At 38.8% G+C, this 21214-nt stretch overlaps 1 protein-coding gene across 2 annotated transcripts; it reads left to right on the forward strand.

The window, feature by feature from the left end:
* The first annotated feature begins 398 nt into the window (after window positions 1-398).
* On the forward strand, window positions 399-19314 carry LOC146672061 (uncharacterized). 2 transcript variants are annotated; one of them, XM_085404552.1, is made up of 14 exons: window positions 399-584; window positions 10850-12415; window positions 12664-12843; window positions 13103-13201; window positions 13326-13435; window positions 13519-13577; window positions 13675-13805; window positions 13898-14032; window positions 14742-14784; window positions 14933-14970; window positions 16227-16314; window positions 16908-17103; window positions 17784-17816; window positions 18164-19314. In XM_085404552.1, the coding sequence occupies exons 1-14, from the start codon at window positions 533-535 to the stop codon at window positions 18290-18292; spliced, it is 2859 nt and encodes a 952-aa protein (XP_085260678.1). In that variant the 5' UTR covers window positions 399-532; the 3' UTR covers window positions 18293-19314. The 2 variants fall into 2 exon arrangements, with proteins under 2 accessions (XP_085260678.1, XP_085260680.1); XM_085404554.1 differs by lacking the exon at window positions 17784-17816.
* Window positions 19315-21214: the final 1900 nt, after the last annotated feature.

A 21214-nucleotide genomic window follows, 5' to 3' on the forward strand; every position in this document is an offset into this window, starting at 1 on the left:
TACTTTGAAATCCAAAATAAGATGGCCTTGATAGTGACAGGGCACAATTAGGGTACAAGGCTGTGTCATATAGATCTAACATTAGAGTTTGTAAAAAAAAAAAAAAAAAAGCCTAAATTATATGTTATTATGTTCTTAACATATCTGTTAATTCACTCGAAGTTGGCTTTTATTTTGAAATCCGGTTTCCACATCCATTCCCGTAATACTTTGAATACACAGGGAACGTAAAACAAACTGGAGGCTGGCTTGACACAAGTCTGGTACGTGGGTGGAGGCAGAGCCATTGCAGCTCCGGTACAGTAATGATAAGTGACAGGACAGGCAGCCAATCAGAGGAGGGGATAAAGCTTTTAACCCTGTCAAAGTCTGCAGCTCCCAGTCTGAGATCCCCAGCCACCTGTAGCAGACCAGAGGAGACAGCGCCTGAAGTGAACCGTTATACACTGTTACACCCGCCGGACGCGAACTTCATAACCGGCTAACCACCTCTCTGAGGAGCGGCTTTACAAACTGTCAGAACAACTTAAAGATGTTTCTCATTTGTCTGTTTGCGGTGTTTCTCTTTGGTTCTGCAGCCAAAGGTGAGTGAAGTTTACTTCCAACGGCGTTAGACACCGTGTAGTTACTGTTTATTGTTCTGTAGTTGGGATTAAATCTCCACGTGAAGCCTTAAATTGTGATCAACGAAATGTAATGTAAGTACTTTTAGTTAAAAATAACACACAGTAAAGGTAAAATCTTCCAAATTGTACTTTAATCCGTACAAGCCAAGCAGCAACAATATTAGAATTTATTTTAGGGTCAAAGTAAATATAGCCCCTCTTTAAATTTAGTGCTGATACATTACAGAATATTTCGCCTATTTCTAACAAGAAGAAATCTCATTTTACTGTGCACACTGTATGCATCTATAGTTAGATATTTTTATTATAAAATGCAAAGTGGATTTATCATTATTGGTCCCATGATTACATTTACATGACCTGTAGGACAATAAAAGGGATTATTCATACAGTATGGATGAATCCTTTTTTTTTAAATGTACACAGATACAAATATCCCAACTTCCCCAAAACGACAGTCATTTAAAATACAAGATGTTAGATTTAAACTAAAGTAAATCCTTAACATATTCATACTGCGGTGGATAAGTGGAAGAAAATGGGTGGATGGATATTTATACTGTTACAGTGAGTATACAATGTAGCTGCTACTTAAAAGGATGTTTCTCTTTCTTAATTAGGTTGTTACATTGTTTTTTCAACAGTGTTAATGCAAACAGCTTCATTACTTAATTTCAATTAGAATACGTGATTTATATAAGTTTTTAGTTATATTGAGTTATATTTTACTTATATTGAGGCAAGAAGAATGTAATTGGGCATTCTTGTTTAATTTAATGGTTTGATTTTTCTAAGCACAGAAAGCTCGTGGGGCCGTTGGTGTTGTGTTTAAATCCTTAATAGTGCCATTACTATGATTTAGTTAGACTTTGATTTTTCTGGATGGGTAATGTGGTTTCCAGCGCTTGTGTGGCCAGGAAAATTGTAAATGTTTAGCTATTAACAGGCCATTATGACTGAGACTGATGATTAATGACTCATGGTCAGTGTTCGTGTTCGCCTTTGTTGTACAAATGTTAATAAATCCAGTCTTCGTGTGCAGTAACCAAACTCACCTTCTAAAGAGTTTAAGGCCATTTATTGTGAGTTTGTTTAATAGTCAATTTAGGAAATTAAGGTTGAATAAAGTGCATAAACTTTTTTCCTTGGGTATACTATAATCAAACCACGTGACTTATCCCCAGTAAGTGCTGCACACTCAACTTTTTGTTTTTTAACTAGACTTTCATTGGTGGGGATTTTCCCCAGATAGTTTTGAACCTGACTCAACTCCTTCAGTGTGACTCAAAGCTCTCTGGGGGTGGACTCATGCCAGGGAGAAGGCATCGTTCAAACACCAGGCGACCCCCTGAAGCGCAACACACTCCACACACAAAGTTTACTCTGTGCACCCTCCAAACTGTAGTGAAGCTGCTCAAGTTATTCTGAGAAAAATCTTCACTAGAGCCTTTGTCACTAAACTTAACTGCAGTTAAATAAATCTGTCGCTCTTTCTATTATCTTGCCTCTCAAGTGTTTTAAGCTCCTCGTATGATGACTGAGAGTAATTGTCGCTGTCATGTGCCGGAGTCTCACTTGAAGCCTGCAGGCTGCGTGTTTCTCTTTTCATGTCATGTGTTTACTTCTATAGCGACGCAGTTAAGCAGGCAGGGAGAAAACTGTGGGGAGCTGACGCACTTTAGCGAGTGTGAAGCGGCAGTAAAGAGTCCAGATGAAAAGACCTCCTGAAGGTTGTGCTCCTCCTCCTCTGAAGCTGCTGCCTCATGTTTTTGAGCCTCCTGTATGAAAGCAGCAGAGCACATTCAGTGCCTGTCTCTCCTCTTCCCGCTACTGCTTCCTCTCACGCCATGTGCTGCGTCTTGTCTGTTCCACGTGTCGTGTTTTCAGGCCAGTCATCATTAGGTCAGCATGGCAGACTCAGCAGTTAAGGAACAGATGTGGAAGTTAAAAAAAAGGAGTATTTTTCTATTGAGTTTCTCTTGTGGACAGTTTTTGATTCACACATTACTAACCCTGCTTTTGCAACAATCATTTGTCCTACAACACAATTGCCTCTAAGTTATTCTTTGCTTCTGAATAATGGTAATTGTTCTGCCATATTAAACATTCCTATCTGTGCTACTATCTGCTTCACTTTCTCATTTCCCTCCATCCTACCTCTTGGCACCCGGTTTTATATCCACTTCTCATCATGTTTTCGCTGCTGTTTCTTCTCCTTCTTTCCCTCCTCTGTCACAGTGTCCCTGCTGTATCCAGATGGATTAGACCTGCTTCAGGGCAGTAAATCTCACTCTGTAATTGGAAAGCATGTGCTGGCGGAGCTTTAATTGGATATGATATGTGCAGAAGCCCTGCAAGTGAGCTCTTGCTCCAGGGAGCCATCTGTTACTCCCAAGTTGCAGTAAAAGAGCCCTGTTTGCTCACATACAGAGAATAGAGAACTCATGTCTGTCTGGCTCCTCCCACTGTGGATACCACAAATTGGTCTGTCTGATAAGGAAGGGGCCAAAGAAAAGACTAGAGTATGACATAATCTTCTGGAATGAATAGAAACTCAGATTAGATATCAGGTCAGGTTCATGTATTTATGTATTCATTTATTTAACTCCCACCTCTGCAGTAAATATGTTTCTATGCATGATGGCCAGCACATGTGGGTGTCAGGCATCAAGCAGCAGGAAGAGCTACCGTTCTGACCAAGATTACGTTCATATGATAATCCAGATGTAAGTAAGTAAAGATTTAGTAATAGACTTTATAACCTGTTTTTGGATCATAAAAAATAAAATGTGTGATAAAGAATTTAAGAGTTTAATGAAAGGACTTCAAACAATAATGACATACAATAATATACAATGCTATATTATAGCTAGCCTTTTAGATAGCATTTATTCAAGACATCCAAAATATAAAGATATTTAATATATTCATATATAAGACAATTAAAAATATTAAAGCCTTGCACCTTTATTAACCTACTGATAACCAACCAATAAGAAAAATGCATATTCTTGACTGTGAGCGGATGTTAGATGATGCTGCCTCCAGGTGGGGAATCTACATTTTTCCTTAGCATCCCAAGCCTGTGTGATTGAAGCTATAGCAACAGATTTTATATCAAGTGACAGCAACAACAACCAATCGCTAATTTAAGCTGTCTGGGAATCGACATGTTTTCTTAGAGACGTGTGGTTGTCGGGGGCTCAACAACTGACCTCTAGGCCTGTGTGATTAATGATCACAATCAAATTAAATTTAAGAATAATTTTTTTTTTCAACTTTTGCATTTGGGGGCACTTTTGCTTTCATTACAGTAATGCGTCAAAGTGATTCAGCATCATGCCCTTCTATGATTTAGGCTATCAGTTGCATAAATATTAGGTACACCAAGCTTGAATTACTGCAGTTTTCTATCTGAACCAATAAATTCTGGTTTTAAGGTATTGACGAAAAAGTGCAGTAATCCTGGGTGCTGATAGACTGGATTTATTATATAACTTGGAAAAAAAAATACTTGCAGTAGTTAAAAAGCTGTAAATGCAAATTGTTTGTTGCTACTAACAAAAAGTTGTCTGTTAATTTAATATTTGCTACTCTTATCAGTTCTGTCTATATACTGTAGACTGTAGTTAATCATATGATTAACTACTCTATCCAGCTTCTGAGGCATCTGTGTGCATCCTCTTATCAGAACTGTTAACATGAGACAGTTAGCTGCATGACTGACTGTTGGTTAATGAATATTAAAAGTCTCTCTGTGTCCTGTAAGGACGCTCCTGCTCAAGTGGCATCAGCTGTGTAGCTTTGATGTGGCCTCCCTCAGTCCTGGTTTTACCCCTCTGTGGATACAGCAAGAAACTGACCTGTGTGTGTATCTGTCAGTGCTCCATGACATTTAAAACAGCTTTTAAATACCAGGAGGTCATAAAACAGCTCCCATTAACCTACAAAGTGTGCGCAGTAATTAGCTGCGAGCCATGGTCCAGTATGCCTGTAGCATTTTTGCCTTGGAACAGCATGTTTCAGATGTCATTTTAGATGATTTTAGGCGCACGACCACTGCACACACTATTGGCCAGACTCTTCTTTCTCCTTAATGAGATCCTGGCTTCTGGCTTCGGGCTCTTCCTGGCTATTGGGTCACAACCTGTCAGTTCATCTCCTGCTCTGTGTGCAGTCTTTGATCAGCTGGTCCAGCTCTGTGCTGCTGGACGTAATAGACAATTATTTCAAGACTGCAGTTTGCACTAATGAACTGAACGAACAGTTTCATAGCAACACAGAAGAGAGGAGATTCTTTGTCTGCAGCGCTGTACTGTTCCTTCTAGATTCCACTGGCCCTCGCCCAGTGTTATCGGCAATGACGACCATGTATTATCTGGGAGTGGCAGCATTGAGAGGAAGTTAAGGATGTGTGTTTAGGGAACAGGATCTAACGGTCTGTTCATGAGCAGGTACTTTATAGAAATTCTACTGCGTCACTAAAGCCCTGAACTGAAACATGAGCATCAGTGCCAAAGTCTTGTTCTGTCTCTTTCTATTTCTGTGAGTAAATTGAAGTCTGGCGAAGCTTCAGCAGCTAGAAACAAACATCTCCTTGACTACAGATAAACTTCCCCATTGTGCTTGTTTGATGTTAGCATTGAGAAAATAAAGGGAAAGATAAAGGTGGACAGTCACAGGAGCTTTTAGCGATAGTTTATTAAACATCCTTATTGGAATCGGAGCAAAGCCGGACCTTCTTATCCATATCCTCCCGAGTGTGTGTTCACAGGTCGACCTTAACCCCACTTGTCACCCTGCCTGTCCCAGTCATCTCTTTTATATTTGCAGGGGATTACCCGGCTGTAGGCTAAATCCTTAGAGACAAGGCTGCCTGTTAGGCTTGCAACACTCTTCTTTCAACAATACTACTCACTGATTGTCTGTTTGGACTGGGTCTTGGGTTTTTGGTAACCTTTTCCATTATGGCAACTTGCCAACTGAAAAATAAAGGCCTTAGGCTGGGCCTTACTACACGTAGTTTGGAAATGATGTGGTCTGTGGTCAGGCGGGCACAATTTGTTGCTATTGTGCCATCAGTCTTCAGCCAGGACGTCATCGAAGTGTTCTGTTCTGTACGGACTTTTTCAGACAATGTTTCCATGTGAATGGAATTGGAGAAGCGGCAATAAACAAACAATAATATGAAAATGAGGACAAAAAGAGAACCATCATATTTGTGTTTCTCATGACATATGCATTCATATCCGTGACACCCTATTGTCTGTTACTTCCCTCTGTCCATAAACAAACTATTGTTTTTATGATGTGACCGTAGCATGCACTAATCTTCATTCAGATAAATATCCGAACACTGAATGTATCAGCAACGCTTTTAGATATTACCGTCCCTGCATTTTGGTTCCAGTTTCTTTCCAAGTATTAAGCTGTAAGCAAGAGATAAGATGAGACAGAGCTCTGACAAATCACGACTATTGCTTCTGAAAGCAAGATATTTCTTTTGTTTCCTTGTCATAAAAGCGAGAATGAATAACAGAAAATAAACAATAAATCAAACATTTGCGTTGGTATCTGCTGTTTGCCAAATCATTATGTTAAACTTAAATATCGACCCAGAATTTCACAATCAGTATAACCCTACTTTAAATGGCTGTTAAAGTACACCGCTAAATTCAATTACTTTTTACTGCTGCCAAGACATTTATCTATAACTAATCCTCAAACGGACAAAGTGCTTTCATGTCTTGGTAATTAAATCTGCATTTCATTTAGTTATTGCCACATCAGTGTTTGTAAACAATATGTCCGCAGACGAAGCCAGATGTCTTTCACTGCCTGAGTTGTTTTTCCAGTTTTGCGTGGCCAAAGTGGCAGATAGTTATTAAATAACATGCAGTAAGGAACCTCTTGGTTTGTTTATGTGATTATGGCATTGCATGTGAACATACTTCCCATTCAAGTGCAGTGGTTACATTGCATTTATATGTATATATCCTTCTCCTCTGCAGCTCATGGTGTCAGTATTCGGTGATTTAAATTAAGATTAGATATAAGTTGTGATTTGATTTGTAAGATTTTGTATTAACCCAATCAAAATATTACAGCTTTGTTACAACAATGCCAGAAACCTGACCCCAGTGACCTTAAAATGAATAACCATTAATCATTGATAGTTAAGTACTGTTAACTAGCAACAGGCCTCTGGGTGTGAAAAAGGAAGAGACAAATTTGACAGAGAGGCAGTCAATTGATTTGGACTTTGATGTTAAAACTCCAAATGTCCAACTCCATCCTAAAATTGACAGACTAAAAAAACTGTTTTTGTGTCTATAGTTGATTTTTTGCATCGTAAAAGGAAGCGGTGCATTTTTTTTTAATTCATCCATCTCTCCAACAAGACTACTCGAGCATTATTGGCAGTGACCAAAATGCTAAAGTCGATGTTTCAAAAGTCAGAGCTGAGGAACAAATGGGTGATGTCATGGTGGTTTAATATACAGTCTGTGACTAACACTCACCATTACTTTGACAGTAAAAAGAAAAACCACTTCCCAATTGATGACTATTGACACATCAGATACAGCTAAAATAAACAAAATAAAATACATATTGTACTTTATAATGCTTTCTTTCTGGCGGCAGTGTAAGGCCAAGAGATTTCACATCTGTTAAAAATGATTTTAAAGATTGGATGACGTGACGCTGCGGTTGGAATACTGCGGTGGGTACTATTATCTCTCCATATCTCCAAATTTGGAAACTTATTTGACAGCATTGGGTTAGCATACATTTGCTTGCCAATTAGCTCTGAGCACAACTGTAGCTAATGTTAGGAATGGTAAATGGTAAATGGCCTGCATTTGTATAGCGCTTTACTCAGTCCCTAGGGACCCCAAAGCGCTTTACACTACATTCAGTCATTCACCCATTCACACACACATTCACACACTGGCAATGGCAAGCTACATTGTAGCCACAGCTGCCCTGGGGCGCACTGACTTTAGTTCCTTATTTTAAATGACATTGATACATATTTACCAAGGCGATACTTAAAAACTACTGCAACTCATGGAGACTGCCTGTAAACTTTCCAATCTGACCAGTATATAGAAATACTGATAACAAACGATAAGGCTCTTTGACAAAGTTTACTATGACTCCTTATACTTAGAATAAGTGCTACTATTATTATTATTATTTTTTTGCTACTTCTATGGGGTCAACAAGATTAATTGCAATTGTAGAATAATGCTGTGTACTAAATTGGCAGTGCTACTAAAATGTTCAGAATTTGCAGTGCCTCAAATCAGCACGGAAATGCACCTGCTGCTGGCAGTGACATTAACTCGGCTGTAGTGGAGTCACACACCTGACAGGATGGTGTGCTTAGCTGAAACTGGCTGTTTAGTTTCAGTTAAAGCAAAACAGTTTTTAAAAAAATGATTAAAAACTTTACGTACTTTTGATAATAAATATTATTAATAAATATTTTTGACATAAATTTGATGTGAGATTGTAGAGAGTTGAAGATATGCAGGAATGATGTAAAAAGGTACAAATTGAACCTTCATCTTTAGTTGTTCTTGGAAACACGTCTGCATTATATCTTATTAAAATTTCACTGAGAATGTAACGTCACTGCGTGACTGGCTGGATCTGATTTAAGAGGGTTTTTCCATTAATCTAAATCTCTGGTTATCCAGTAAGATTAATAAGATGTATTTAAGCCATGATCTTGAATATCCAGGAACTGATATGCATTTCGTAGCAATGATTTCATGCTCTGTTGCCTCATATATCAATATCTAGTTCTGCCACTCCTTTAATTTATGATCACTGAAAACGTCAACTGTGACAGTTGAATTTCAATTATAATTTGTTACTTCTTTATCTATTTAACTGCTCAATGTCTTATTTTTGTCTTCCAGTACATGACTTTTGAGGTTGGGTATAGGTGTGTGCTCACTGAATGCATCACAGGGTGTGTCATGTTGGAGCCTCTGGTTTTTCATCTTTAAATGAGCCTCGGTTACTAAGTGATAAAGACATTAGGTCACACACTGGCCTTGTGCACACAGTGTAATCAAATCAAGCTCAGGATCTGATATTAGTCTTGATTTTTTCACCACTGGAGAAAACTATTTGTGTAAGGCGTCCACCCATCTGACTCCTGGCAGTAGAATATCTATCCTCTCTGGCTGCTGAAAAAACATGCTTTGAATGTAATCACTCATTATCAAAGACCGCCTACTGTTTGTACTGTTCCTAAAGAATGGGAACAGGCTAAATAAGAACAGGCGTCAGAACAGCACAGTGAACAAACAGAAGGCAGCTTGTTTACGGTAGTTCTTATCAACAAATTCAGTATTTTTTTCAACTGTTCTATGTGCTGTGTTTTAGATTTTTATTTAAGTCATGACCTCGTGTGATTACAGCTTAAAGTCCTTGTCCATCAAAGTAACAGGGTCAACTGTTGCTGTGGTGGACAGTCCTGTCGACTTTACTGTTTAGGTTGGCTCTCATTGTGTGATTTTCAGCAGGATAATTCTGCAAATTTCAGTTAAAAAAGGATCTCTGTACAAGTCTGAGATGGTTTTAAGATAAGATAAGATAACCTTTATTAGTCCCACACGTGGGAAATTTGTTTTGTCACAGCAGGAAGTGGACAGTGCAAAAGTTATGAGGCAAAAATTAGAATACAATAAGAATAAATACAGTACACAACTGTACAGAATAGAATAAAATAAAATACTATATACAGTAGAATAAAATAAAATAAATATACAATAAGATAAGAATAGAATACAAATACAAATACTATATACAACTGAGTAAAAATACAACGATGACAGAAAGGATTATTGCACTTAGTATTATTGCATATGTATGGATGTGTGTGCTTGATCAGTTAAAGTCTTTATTATGGAGTCTGACAGCAGTGGGGAGGAAAGACCTGCGAAATCTCTCCGTCCCACACCGTGGGTGCCGCAGTCTCCCACTGAAGGAGCTGCTCAGTGCTGTCACAGTCTGCTGCATGGGGTGGGAGATGTTGTCCATCAGGGATGACAGCTTAGCCGCCGTTCTCCTGTCACTCACCACCTCCACTGGGTCCAGAGGGCATCCTAGAACAGAGCTGGCCCTTCGGATCACCCTGTTCACCCTGTTCACCCTGTTTTGACATATGCAGAGGAGGGGTAGTGGATATGTTGTAAAGATGTTTAGCATGGAGCTACCAGGCAGGAGGAAAAGAGGAAGACAACAGATGAGATTTATGGATGTAGTGAAGAAGGACAAGCAGAAGGCTGGTATGACAGAAGAGGATGCTAGGGATGGGGTTTGGTTGAGATGGAGGTAGATGATGTGCTATTGGAGCAGCAACTAGCTGGTGAAAGAAGTGGAGTATTTACGACGTAAAGAAGGACATGTCCCCCAAGAAATGCTAGAAAGAAAAAACACACACACTTTAGTCAGTAGACATACCTGTTGGACAAAAACACAACGTCAAATTTTATTTGTGACTGAATACTCTTGAACATTCATTTATATATTGTTGATAAAATTGTACATAAGTAACACATTTTTGTTTTAAAACCTCATCAACTATTTTACTGAAAGGTGATGCAATTTGGTGTTTTCAGCATACTTGCCTAGATGCCACAGCAGCAGAAGTCCTTTCATTTTTAATCTAGAGTAAAGGGCATCTGGACTTGAAAAGCATTGATAACATTTTCAATGTCAATTTAATTCAGTCCACGAGTAAACAACTACCCGCTCCACTACAGGTGGGATTGATTTAAATAGGAGAGTGTCTTTTCTTTTAGACATTGGATGTTTAGCATTAAAATCTGGACTAAACACTTATGCCTGAATTATACCTGAATCTATGTCGTAACTTGGGGCATAACCGATAACCCCTCTTAAGCTTACACCACAACCTTCCACGCCATTCAGTCAGTGCGGACTTCATCGGTCCAACATGTAGTTACATTTCTTGGGAGGGGCACTTCAGGTTACGTGGAAGGTTATGGCAGATTTAAGAAGGCTTTTCGGTTGCATTGTAAGTTATGACGTAGATTTCCCACTAAAGAATAGTTGAGGCAGTATATATATATCTGTCCTATACATGCCCTTTTTAAAAAAAATCATTTTACTGTGGCAAGCTTTGGACTTGAAGAGAAGGTAAAAATCTGATTATTTTTGTACTTTTGTGTTCATTCTAGGAGAAACAACTGAATCAAATCCAAGCAGTGCCCTCACAGACGGCGGCTTGACAACTGCTTCAGAAGTGACTAGAGCAACAGAAAGTACTACTCGAGAATTCACAACTGTGCACACAACTCTGACCAATGCAGAGACAATTAATCTGAGCACTCAGTCCATGATCACTACTAATACTACGGTTACTGAGAACGGTACTGTGACCACTGGCAGCCCAGCTCCCTCTCCATCACCTCCAACCACTGACGCAAGCATGTCGACTGCAAGGCCAGGGACGAGCAATCCTACCAGCGATAGCGAGACTGCAAATACAACCACGGTTCCTGTTCCAGCCACGAATCAAACAATGAGCACAAGTACATTGATCCCACACACAACTACCAACATATCTCTAAGTACACCACACTCCACCAATGGCACAACTGGAAGTACATCAATCACACAGACTAACAATGACACCACTAGTAGCACAGCAGTTACAGACACTGGGAACGGCACAATGATGACATATTCAACCACCTACACAACTCGTAGTACACCGTACACCAACAATGACACATCTGCGAGCACAACAGTGACAAACTCAACCTCTCACACAATTGCAAGTACGCCTGTGACCCAGACTAGCAACGACACCACTGTTAGCACACCAGTGACCAACACCAGCAATGACACAACTACAGTTATGCCAGTCACAAACACAACTACCCACACAATTGCAAGTACACCAGTCACCCAGACTAACAATGACACCACTGTTAGCACACCAATTACAAACACCAGCAATGACACAACTACAGTTACGCCAATCACAAACTCAACTACCCACACAATTGCAAGTACACCAGTCACCCAGACTAACAACACCACTGCCAGTACACCAATTACAAACACCAGCAATAACACATCTACAAGTGCACCAGTGACAAACTCAACCTCTCACACAATTGCAAGTACACCTGTGACCCAGACTAACAATGACACCACTGTTAGCACACCAATGACCAACACCAGTAATGACACAACTACAGTTATGCCAGTCACAAACACAACCATCAACATAACTGCAAGTACACCAGTCACCCAGACTAACAACGACACCACTGCCAGTACACCATTTACACACACAAGCAACAGCACGGCTATGGTTACATCTCCCACAAGCAACCATTCAACTAACATTACTCCAGTCACACCCACAAGCAACAACACAACTTTTATTACAGCAACTACACCACTAAGCAACATCACAACTTCAACTACTGAAGAAACCAGCAACAGCACAGCAATTACAACAACACTCACCCCAGTAAGCTCTACAGCTGTGTTAACTCCAACTACTCAACCAAACACTACTAACACCTCTCCTGAGACTGCTGCATCTACTACCGCACCCTTGTCCTCAACTGCTGCCATAAACACAACACTCACAGCTGGAACCTCACCCTCTTCACCCACCACCATCTCCAACTCCAGCTCTTTCCCTCCAAGCACCTCCCCAGGCAATAGCACCGTACCCCCCAGTGGAAATGCCACCACCCTTAGTCCCTCAACAGCAAGCTCAGGAGGTAATACTAACAGCATGATACATGTTGATGTGTTCTTGTAAATAATATACTATATCATGGAGGTGAGAAGGAAATTCATGACAATCCATCCAGTATTTCATGAGAGTGCATACTAGGATATAGGTTAAAGTAAGGTATTGTGTTTATTAAATATGCATATTCACACAGTACCATACTTTAATACCCATATCCATGTATTTTCTATCTCTATTTCTGATCTGATTGTTTCTCTTCTTTTGATGATATAGTGACAAATCACACTGCAGTAACCGCAACTACAACTCTTTCAACTGAAGCTAGTGGCATTACAACTGCCATTCCAACCACCGTCTCTAACATCACAACCACCACCCTGCAACCAACACAGATCACTACCAGCAACCAAACCACTCCAGCTCCACCCACCACTACGCAGAGTCCAGTCATAGGTTTGTACCTTTAAATTGCTTTTCTATAGACTAGAATACACATTATGAAATCAGACATGCACCTTGACATGAATAATAATGTTCCCACATATCCTGGAGATATAAAGAAGCAACTGTTAGCTTGCAAAAAAATGTTATATAAAAGCTGTATATAACTTCTTTTTGTGCTCACTCCATGTGGCCAAAAAGGGTATTTTGTAATTAACAAAACAGAAATAACATTTGTTTATGGGATACATTTTCTTTTCTTGCTTGCCAGTGTGTCCAGCTGTCCCATGTCCACTTGAAAGCGTCTGTCTTAATGGCACTTGCCAGTGTCTCACTGGTACCTACCTGCTGAATGGACATTGTGTACCTGGTAAAAAAAAATTAAAACATTTTATGTCTGTTCAGACAAAAAGTCTAATGCGTAAATGAAAGTGTAATTGGGTGTTAATAGTGAATTTGTCGCCTTATATTCTCTTTTCCTCTTCATCACGCAGCCCGTGTGTTCCCAGGGAGGCTTCATCTTACCACCTTAACATTTCAAAATGAAATGTTCAACAGGTCTTCAAAGATATTCCAGATGACGGCTGCTGAAATTTCAGCAACAGTAGGTTATGAAGACAGAAACATGTTGGGTAGCTCTAGAATTTGTCAACTTAATCAATAAACTGTGTTTATTCTGTTTCACAGCTTAGCGATATCCTCAAGAAACAGCCAGGGTATATCCGGTCTGATGTTGTGCAACTTGAGTGAGTACATGTTTCACTTTCCTGTTATACAAAGATGCGATGCCACATGTTAAAAAAGGTGTCTAACCTCTGTTGGTTGTTTTCTATAAATCTCCAGACCAGGTAGCGTGCAAGCAACTGTAAATAATGTGTTTAGTGACACCACTGAAAATCAAACTACCGTTAATAACGCCATAAATGAAGCTATAAAAACTTCCACTGGACTTCTGGGTCAAGCTACATATACAAGTAAATGCTGACTACATTCTATACAAGTCAAGTGATCAGTTAATAACGTATCTTTGATTTACATAGCCTGTTCTGTTCTCGCCCCTTCTTAGGTATAAACCTGTGTGAGCTGAGCCCATTACCTTGTGAAGTCTCCACTACAGTATGCACAAATACAAATGGCCAGGCTGCTTGTGCCTGTAAAGATGGCTACATCTCCAATGTGTACTCAAACACTAGTTGCAAAGGTAAAAGTGACTATTTCGGATTATTACTTTTTCCGTAATCCAGACCTGTGTTGGATTTAAATGAGGAAACTACCACATGCTCTAGTATTTACATCAAGTCTTTAATGGGTTTTTTTGCCTTCACAACATCCTGCTGCAATAGTATTATACATTAAAGGCTCATGCATGGACCACTAAAGCTGACCACCTGCAGCTTTTAAGACCAAGCTCAAGCGAAATTTCCCGAGCTCGTCTACAGTCACGAGAACTGTAACAAAACCTTCTTATCCTTGCAAAAAAAATTCTGTGTGGGAATGAGAAGAAGAATCAACAGGGAGTGAGACTCACGTACAAGGTCAAGAGCTATAGCCTTTTCTCCATGCCGACCCCTGACACTTCCTTCATTTATCTCTCTAATTCATTTCTTTTTAATGGGGATGTTTCCCTGGAAACATGTGGAAGAATTGCAGCTTTGCCTCTGTGTGTAGGGTTGTGACCAAGGAGATCGGCTATAGGAAATACTGTTAAAGAATAAGACCGTAGGCCTCAAACAAATCCAGCATACAACTCGTAAACTGTTTAATAGCAAGCCTTTAAGTGAAGAGACTCCCAGAGTGCTCCTATTTTTGGATGTGCCATCATGAGCGCTAAATGTTTCTGTCCAGTGAATCTGAAACATTCATTGGTCAAAGCATTATCTCTAAGTTACAATTGCTATTTCTTTTTGCAGCGTGTCCAAGCGGACAGAGGCCAGTGGGAGAAGTGTGTGAAGCGTAAGTACACACATTTTTTAAAATTCTGTCTTCTGGTTTTGCACGTCTTCCCACTGGAGCACAGTATTAAAATATGTGGATTTATTGTTGAACTCCATTATGGTTCTGGGGAGTTCTGAAATGTGAATGTCACTGTGCTTTCTTTCAGATGTCCCTTTGGGTATGCTGGATTCAACTGCAATGACTGTGAGTATAACATCAGTATTACAAAGGGGAAATGCTAAAGAAGCAGAACTCATATAGACTGCACAGTATATGGACTGGTTCCTATATAGCGATTTTCTGCTTTCCCAGAGTACTCAAAGAGCTCTATACAACATGCCACATTCACCCATTCACACAAGCACTGTCTTCTATGTTTGTTTTAGTGCTTAGTTAGTGCTTTCTAACTACCATTCACACACATTCATACTCTGATGGATGCATTGGAGAGCATCTTGGGGTTAGTATCTTGCCCAAGGATATTTGGAATGCAGACTAGTGGGAGCCAGGGATCGAACTACCAACCTTCCGATCAGTAGATTATTTAAATATATATCTGAGATTTCTAACTAGGATATATTAATACCTAAGGGAATACTTCTGAAGTAGCCACAGGGATATGTTAAAAGTTCTACTGTTTAGTTGAATAACTAAGTGGCTCTAAATATGTTAGACAGCCAAAGGTTATACATAAGGGATTAAAATAAAGGGCTGTCAAAAAGTATTTACCCGCTTCCTGATTTCTTTTTTTTTTTTTTTTTTTTTACATCGTTGTCACACATGTTTCAACTCATCAAACTGATTGTAATATTGGACAAATATCACCAGAGTAAATACAAAATGCTGTTTTTAAAAGGTGATTTCATTTGCCATATCAAATCTTTGTGTTCCCCAAGACTTTTGGGAAAATATTCTTTGGACTGATGAGACAAAAGTTTAACCTTTCAGAAGGTTACTAGAGCTATTGTCCTAGTCAAATTCAGGTCCATGGCGTGAATTAAACTGGCTGGAAAAACCTCCAATGTGGCTGAATAAAAACAATTCTGCAAAGAAGAGTGAGCCAACATTTCTCCACAGTGAAGTAAAAGACTCATTGTCTGTTTCTGCAAATGCTTGATTGAAGCACTTGCTCCCAGTGGTGTTACTACCAATTATTAGCTGTTGTTTTCTTTATGTAGGGCTAGGTACAGTACGTTTGGTTAGTCCTTTTCCCTTAATAAATAAAATAATCTTTTAAAACTGCACTTTGAATTTTCTCGGGTTATGATTAGCTAATATTACGATTCGTTTGGTGATCTGAAAGTTACACAGTAGTCAAATTGATGAATGGTTTTGTAAGATGAAAGTAGAATACATCCAGTTTAAAATGAGTTTCAATAAGTACAAAATGATGAATAGTGTTGATGAAGGTGTTCTTGGGTCCATCTGACAGCACAATGTTTTTAATTATGTCTTCACAGCGGCCCTGCTGGCAGTGGTGATCATTTCCTGCGTACTAGGAGGAATTCTACTCATTCTTATCCTGGCTTTGCTCATATACTGCTGCTGGTAAGAATATTATAGATCACTTATACCCCCCCCCCAAACATTGCTCATATGTACTGATTGCCTGTGATTCACACTGAAAGATAATGAAGTCGCTCTGCATCTTACAGCTCCAGTTATCTGTGCAAATGGTCGTTTGTAGCTTGGACTAGATTGGCTGGAAATGGGCAAGTTGTCATTTGCCCAGAATAATAAATAAAATGGCTATTAAAAATCTTTAGGACTCTGGGCCAAAGTTGTGATTATATTCTGCACTCCTGTGAAAAACAAAAGCCTCAATCATGTTAATTTTTCTCTATGAAAAACTATACTTAACTAAAGACTTAGTGTGTCTGCAGAACTGAATCCAAAACTGTTGGACCAGCAGACGGAATAATTTTTAAAAACTGACACAAATTTTAAGATTTTAAAAAACCTCAAGACTTTGTGTATATGCGGCAACTATAGCATTAGCAAGCACGAGTAACAAAATTGCTCAGCTGCAGTTAATAATAAACGATTGTTGCTGTGGGAGTTCACTGCTTGAATTTAAAAAATAAAGCAAGATATAAAATAGAACATAAAATGTGACTGTTGTTCTATTTTCTGTATGTCAGGAGGCTGTGCTCAAATAGAAAGCAAGACATTAGCAGCAGCCCTTACTCAACAGAAGACTTAAACCAGCCCTGGCCTACTGGCATCATGCCCATCCCCCGTGCCAACAGTAAATGGGATGGAGCTCCTCCTATAGAGATGACAGAAGGGGGCAGCAGTAATGTCCTGGTGGACAAAAGGCATCAAAGCAACGGAATGGTGAGTTACCGCAGCTGTTTTTCTGCTGTCTCAGTTATTTACTGCTAATCCTCAGTCTGAAAGTCCTGCATATTGTTGCTTACTAACTAAATCAAATGTTTGTTCATTCAGTTGCTTCATTATCTCACATCTAGATTGCATCTGCTTATTAACCCACTCAGTAAACAAGGATTTGCAGGTTGAAAACAAAACAAATTGCATGGAGATGGAACATGAAACAGTACTTATATAAAAAAAGTTTTTACTATAAGCCTCATGCACATAAATACATTTAAACAAGTGCTTTTTTCTATGCTTAAGAACTTAAAATATTTACACACTCACATGGATGTACTGGGGACAACTTCAGTAACTTGTCCAAAGATACTTCAACACACAGACTGGGAAAAACCAGGAACTGACCCACCAATCTATTGATTAGTAGGCAACGATCGCTAGCTCTCAACCTACAGCTGCAACTATGTGTGGGTAGAGCTTGCTTTCTGGCAGATTTAGCTAGACTAGACCTTTGTTTTTGACCTGCAAATTAATAACTGGGCACATAACCTTCTTGCATCACTACCCAGATAAATCAGATGCTTTGATGATGCATTTTAACTCCTGTGATCGTAAATAAAGTGCTAGCATGTAGCCCCCTGCCACGCTCCCTGCTTTGCCTGACTCCCAGTATGTTGCTTTAGGGGTTTCAGCGGAAGCAGAAAGGATGGAAAAAGGTAAGGCATGGCTTTGCTTTTAGATTCTTGATTTGCCTTGATACACCCCTGCTGATAACTTAGAGATGCCAGAGTGAGAAGGTGATGGGTTTTCTGGGTGATGGGGAGCTTTAACGGGGATTTCTCAGCAGTGCGCTTTCATCTTCACACTAAATCCAGCATGTTCAAAGAAATTCATCTGACAATATTTTTGGGAGTAGTGATAAATAATTTTTCAGTCTACACTGGTGACTGGGGTTACCTTTGTGTGTGGGTCTTGAGTTTTGTGGGTTTAAAAGTGTGTGAACCTATGAAGTCCCTGCTTCTTTATGAAAGTGTCACACTCACTCCTTCTACTGACTTTTCAGACGGGATCGTACGATCTCAACCCAGAAGAAATGATGACCTTCAAAGGTAAAAATACATCTCGTTACTCGTATCTGGTTCAAGGCCATGAAAATCCTTACTTCTTACCTGGAGACGAGAAGAAAAACTGAAACGAAAACACTAAAACCTACAAATGAGCGAGGAAGACGGGATCAAAAAGAAGTAACTGGTTTGAAACTCTGGGACTACAGATACATATCCTGAGAAGAGTTATTTATAAAGATACTTTACCCTCTGAGCTTATCTGCATTAATGATGAATCACAAATGACATTTAAAAAAAAAATCTTGAAAATTACCAAAGAGATTCATTTGTGTGCATCATGTCTGCTCTTAATGGTTACAACCAGTGGATGTCGCTGTTGCTCCTTACATTCATATATAGTATAATAACAGTTTTTTTTAACAACAGAGCTGACTTTTAATCCTTATTTTATGCTTTGATGAATTCAAAAAGAATTTTAAAAATGAAGCATCTTATTTTGCTAATTGCACTAAAGTATATAATAAGTTTACTATTAGTTTTTATATAAATCAGAGGTAAATTGAATGTGGGTTCTTATGGGGTACCTGCTATTTTTCCTAAAAGGATGTGATTTTTTTTTTTTTTGTATTAAGCAAATCGTGAATGACTAAAGGGGCTGGATCCCTGTTTGGGAGTATTTAAAGGGATTTATGTTGTAGCAGTCTGTATCTGTTGAAGCTACACTTGCAAAATGTGCCTGTTTAATAGTCTGTTTGATGAATAGGAAACATTGTGCTAAGCTGGCAAAAAAAAGAAGCCTGTCTGCTTTTTTTCGATGTGCCAAAAATCATTTGTAAACATTTTTTTAAGGATTCTGTATAAATTATATATATTTATCTTTGTGCTTCTGAGAGAATGGACTGTTTTATAAGTGTGTGTTTTTGTAAAGAAAAAGACTGTGTGCACACATCCAGCAGAAATAAATTAATTTAAAGAGCCTTGCACTTGGTTTTCATCATTCACATATGTGAGTCAGTGTAACTGTAGATTTTGTTGTAAAATTATAAATATATGTAACCAAAACAAAGAATTACCAACTTGGAATATAGAGCTACAAGAATATTATGGCTGCATGCAGCTTGCACTAAACTCCCACTAAAAGCTCACGTTGTCCAGTCCAGAAACTGTTAAATATTATTTTAAACCAGGTGTTTTTTGCACAGTGGAATTAAAAAAATGTGGGTTATATTAAACGACTGTAGGTTGTAGTCGATTAACAATAAGTAGCTGTTTTTGTTCAAGAGGACTTCAGTCTTTGGGACCTAGCTGCATCCATTAGTAACTTACATATTCTCGCCCCTTCTTAGGTACTTACATGTCACATGTAATGCTTTATTTTCTTTATTGTAAAAAGAAAAAAAGGTTTGTGGTAATCTCTGTTTTATTTTCACGCATTTGTCAAATGTGCAACCTCTGGTGTTGAGAAAGAATAGCTCCGCACTTTAATAATCTCAACCAAGAACTTCCCTCAAGGCATTCCTAAGAAATCATGTTCAACAGGAAGGCACAGACAAACAGCCGACCTAAAAAACACGTTGCCTCCAGTCATCGCTGTTGTTGCCACTGAGGCATGAGAATGAGTAATTTACAACAGATACATCAGCGTGGCCTTATAATGAGGAAATAAAACAAATATAAAACACCCAAGGTGTTTTATTTTTGTATTCTTGATTTTGTTTTTATATCACACATCGACCAAAGTCAATAATAACAGTGATCTAGCCTCTGTTTGTTTGTTAAGAAATTATATGCATAATTAAACATTTAATTAAAAGTATTGCTTTTGCAAAGATAACCACTGTCATAATTTAAGCTGAATAATATTACAGCTGCAGAAGGCTGTGAGATACAATTTAACTGCTATATGAATCTCGGTGTTGATGGGACTATTCTTGGAGGTAGATGCAGATGCACTTTACCTAGAAACTCTCTGCTCTGTATATTATGCTGCACTATGTCACATAGATTGACGAGGTGGTTGCTGCTGTGGTGTTGCAGTTAGTCGGCAGTCAGCCAAGCTCTTAAAAACTGGGATTTGGTTTGCTGGTGCTAAATCTGGCTTTGCCAAACCTTAATCTCGGGCACTGGGTCACTTGAACAGGCTGTGGCGAGTATACAGGAGGAACAAATCAGATGCACATCCTTGATGATGTCCATGTAAAGATTAAACATGTGTGTAGAATCCTGATCCTTAATAGCAATGCCACGTACATGGCTGGAACTTAACTAATCTGAGAGTGAAATAAAATTAAAATATACGGTCTGGCCCAATAATATATGTGTATATAAACCGTAATTCACAGAAGGTTGGGCCATGTGCTATTAAGAATAAAATGTGGATTTATGAAATTTACAATCATTTAATTCAGTGTTTATCTACATTTTACACCTTTTAAACCTGTGTTTGTATGTTATTGGTGCTTACAAATGTTTACAACCATTTTATTATGGAGCAGTGTCTCCATTTGGTTGCCTTCATTGTCAGTTATGGTAATAAAGATGATTTACTTTTAAGTCGTGCAAAATAATCTTTTAATACGTTTGATTACTTTGTTGCATTAATGAGAATTTAGGTGCTTAGAGGCTGAGTAACATGGGTCAATTACATTGATTGCTCAAGTCATGGATTTTGTCTTTTGGCTTCATCGTCTTCTGTTACTTGCAGCAGTTGAGACTGATGTGTTTTGTCAGAGCTTTTGGGACAATTGATTGAAATTAGCAGTCTTCACACAACGTCACTTTAGTCTGCGAAGCAGCAAAACAACTTAATATTGCTGTAATGGTCTATTTGATTCACCTTTTATTGTTTATTTTATTTATTTTTTATTTTCACTTGCTAGATATGGGACAGACTTGAATCAGGAAAAGAAAAGGGAGAAAGGAAGAGGGGGAAAAAAACAGTGGAGAAGAGGGACGGGGATAAAGGCCAAAAAAACAAAACCCAACTAAATAAGCAGACAGAAAAAAATAGATATATCAATCACCTGGATCACCTGTTGAGAAAGAAA

This window comes from Rhamphochromis longiceps, linkage group LG4, assembly GCF_057381845.1.
Source record: "Rhamphochromis longiceps isolate RC_006_pf linkage group LG4, R_longiceps_female_GT1.1, whole genome shotgun sequence".
Lineage (NCBI taxonomy): Eukaryota > Metazoa > Chordata > Actinopteri > Cichliformes > Cichlidae > Rhamphochromis > Rhamphochromis longiceps.

Bases quoted from the DNA above. Each gene is read 5' to 3' on its own strand.
- LOC146672061 (XM_085404552.1), top strand. From the start codon at position 533: ATGTTTCTCATTTGTCTGTTTGCGGTGTTTCTCTTTGGTTCTGCAGCC. The intron at 13,202-13,325 runs GTAAAAAAAAAT...TTCATCACGCAG, and splicing joins GAATGGACATTGTGTACCTG to CCCGTGTGTTCCCAGGGAGG. The intron at 14,971-16,226 runs GTGAGTATAACA...ATGTCTTCACAG, and splicing joins TGGATTCAACTGCAATGACT to CGGCCCTGCTGGCAGTGGTG.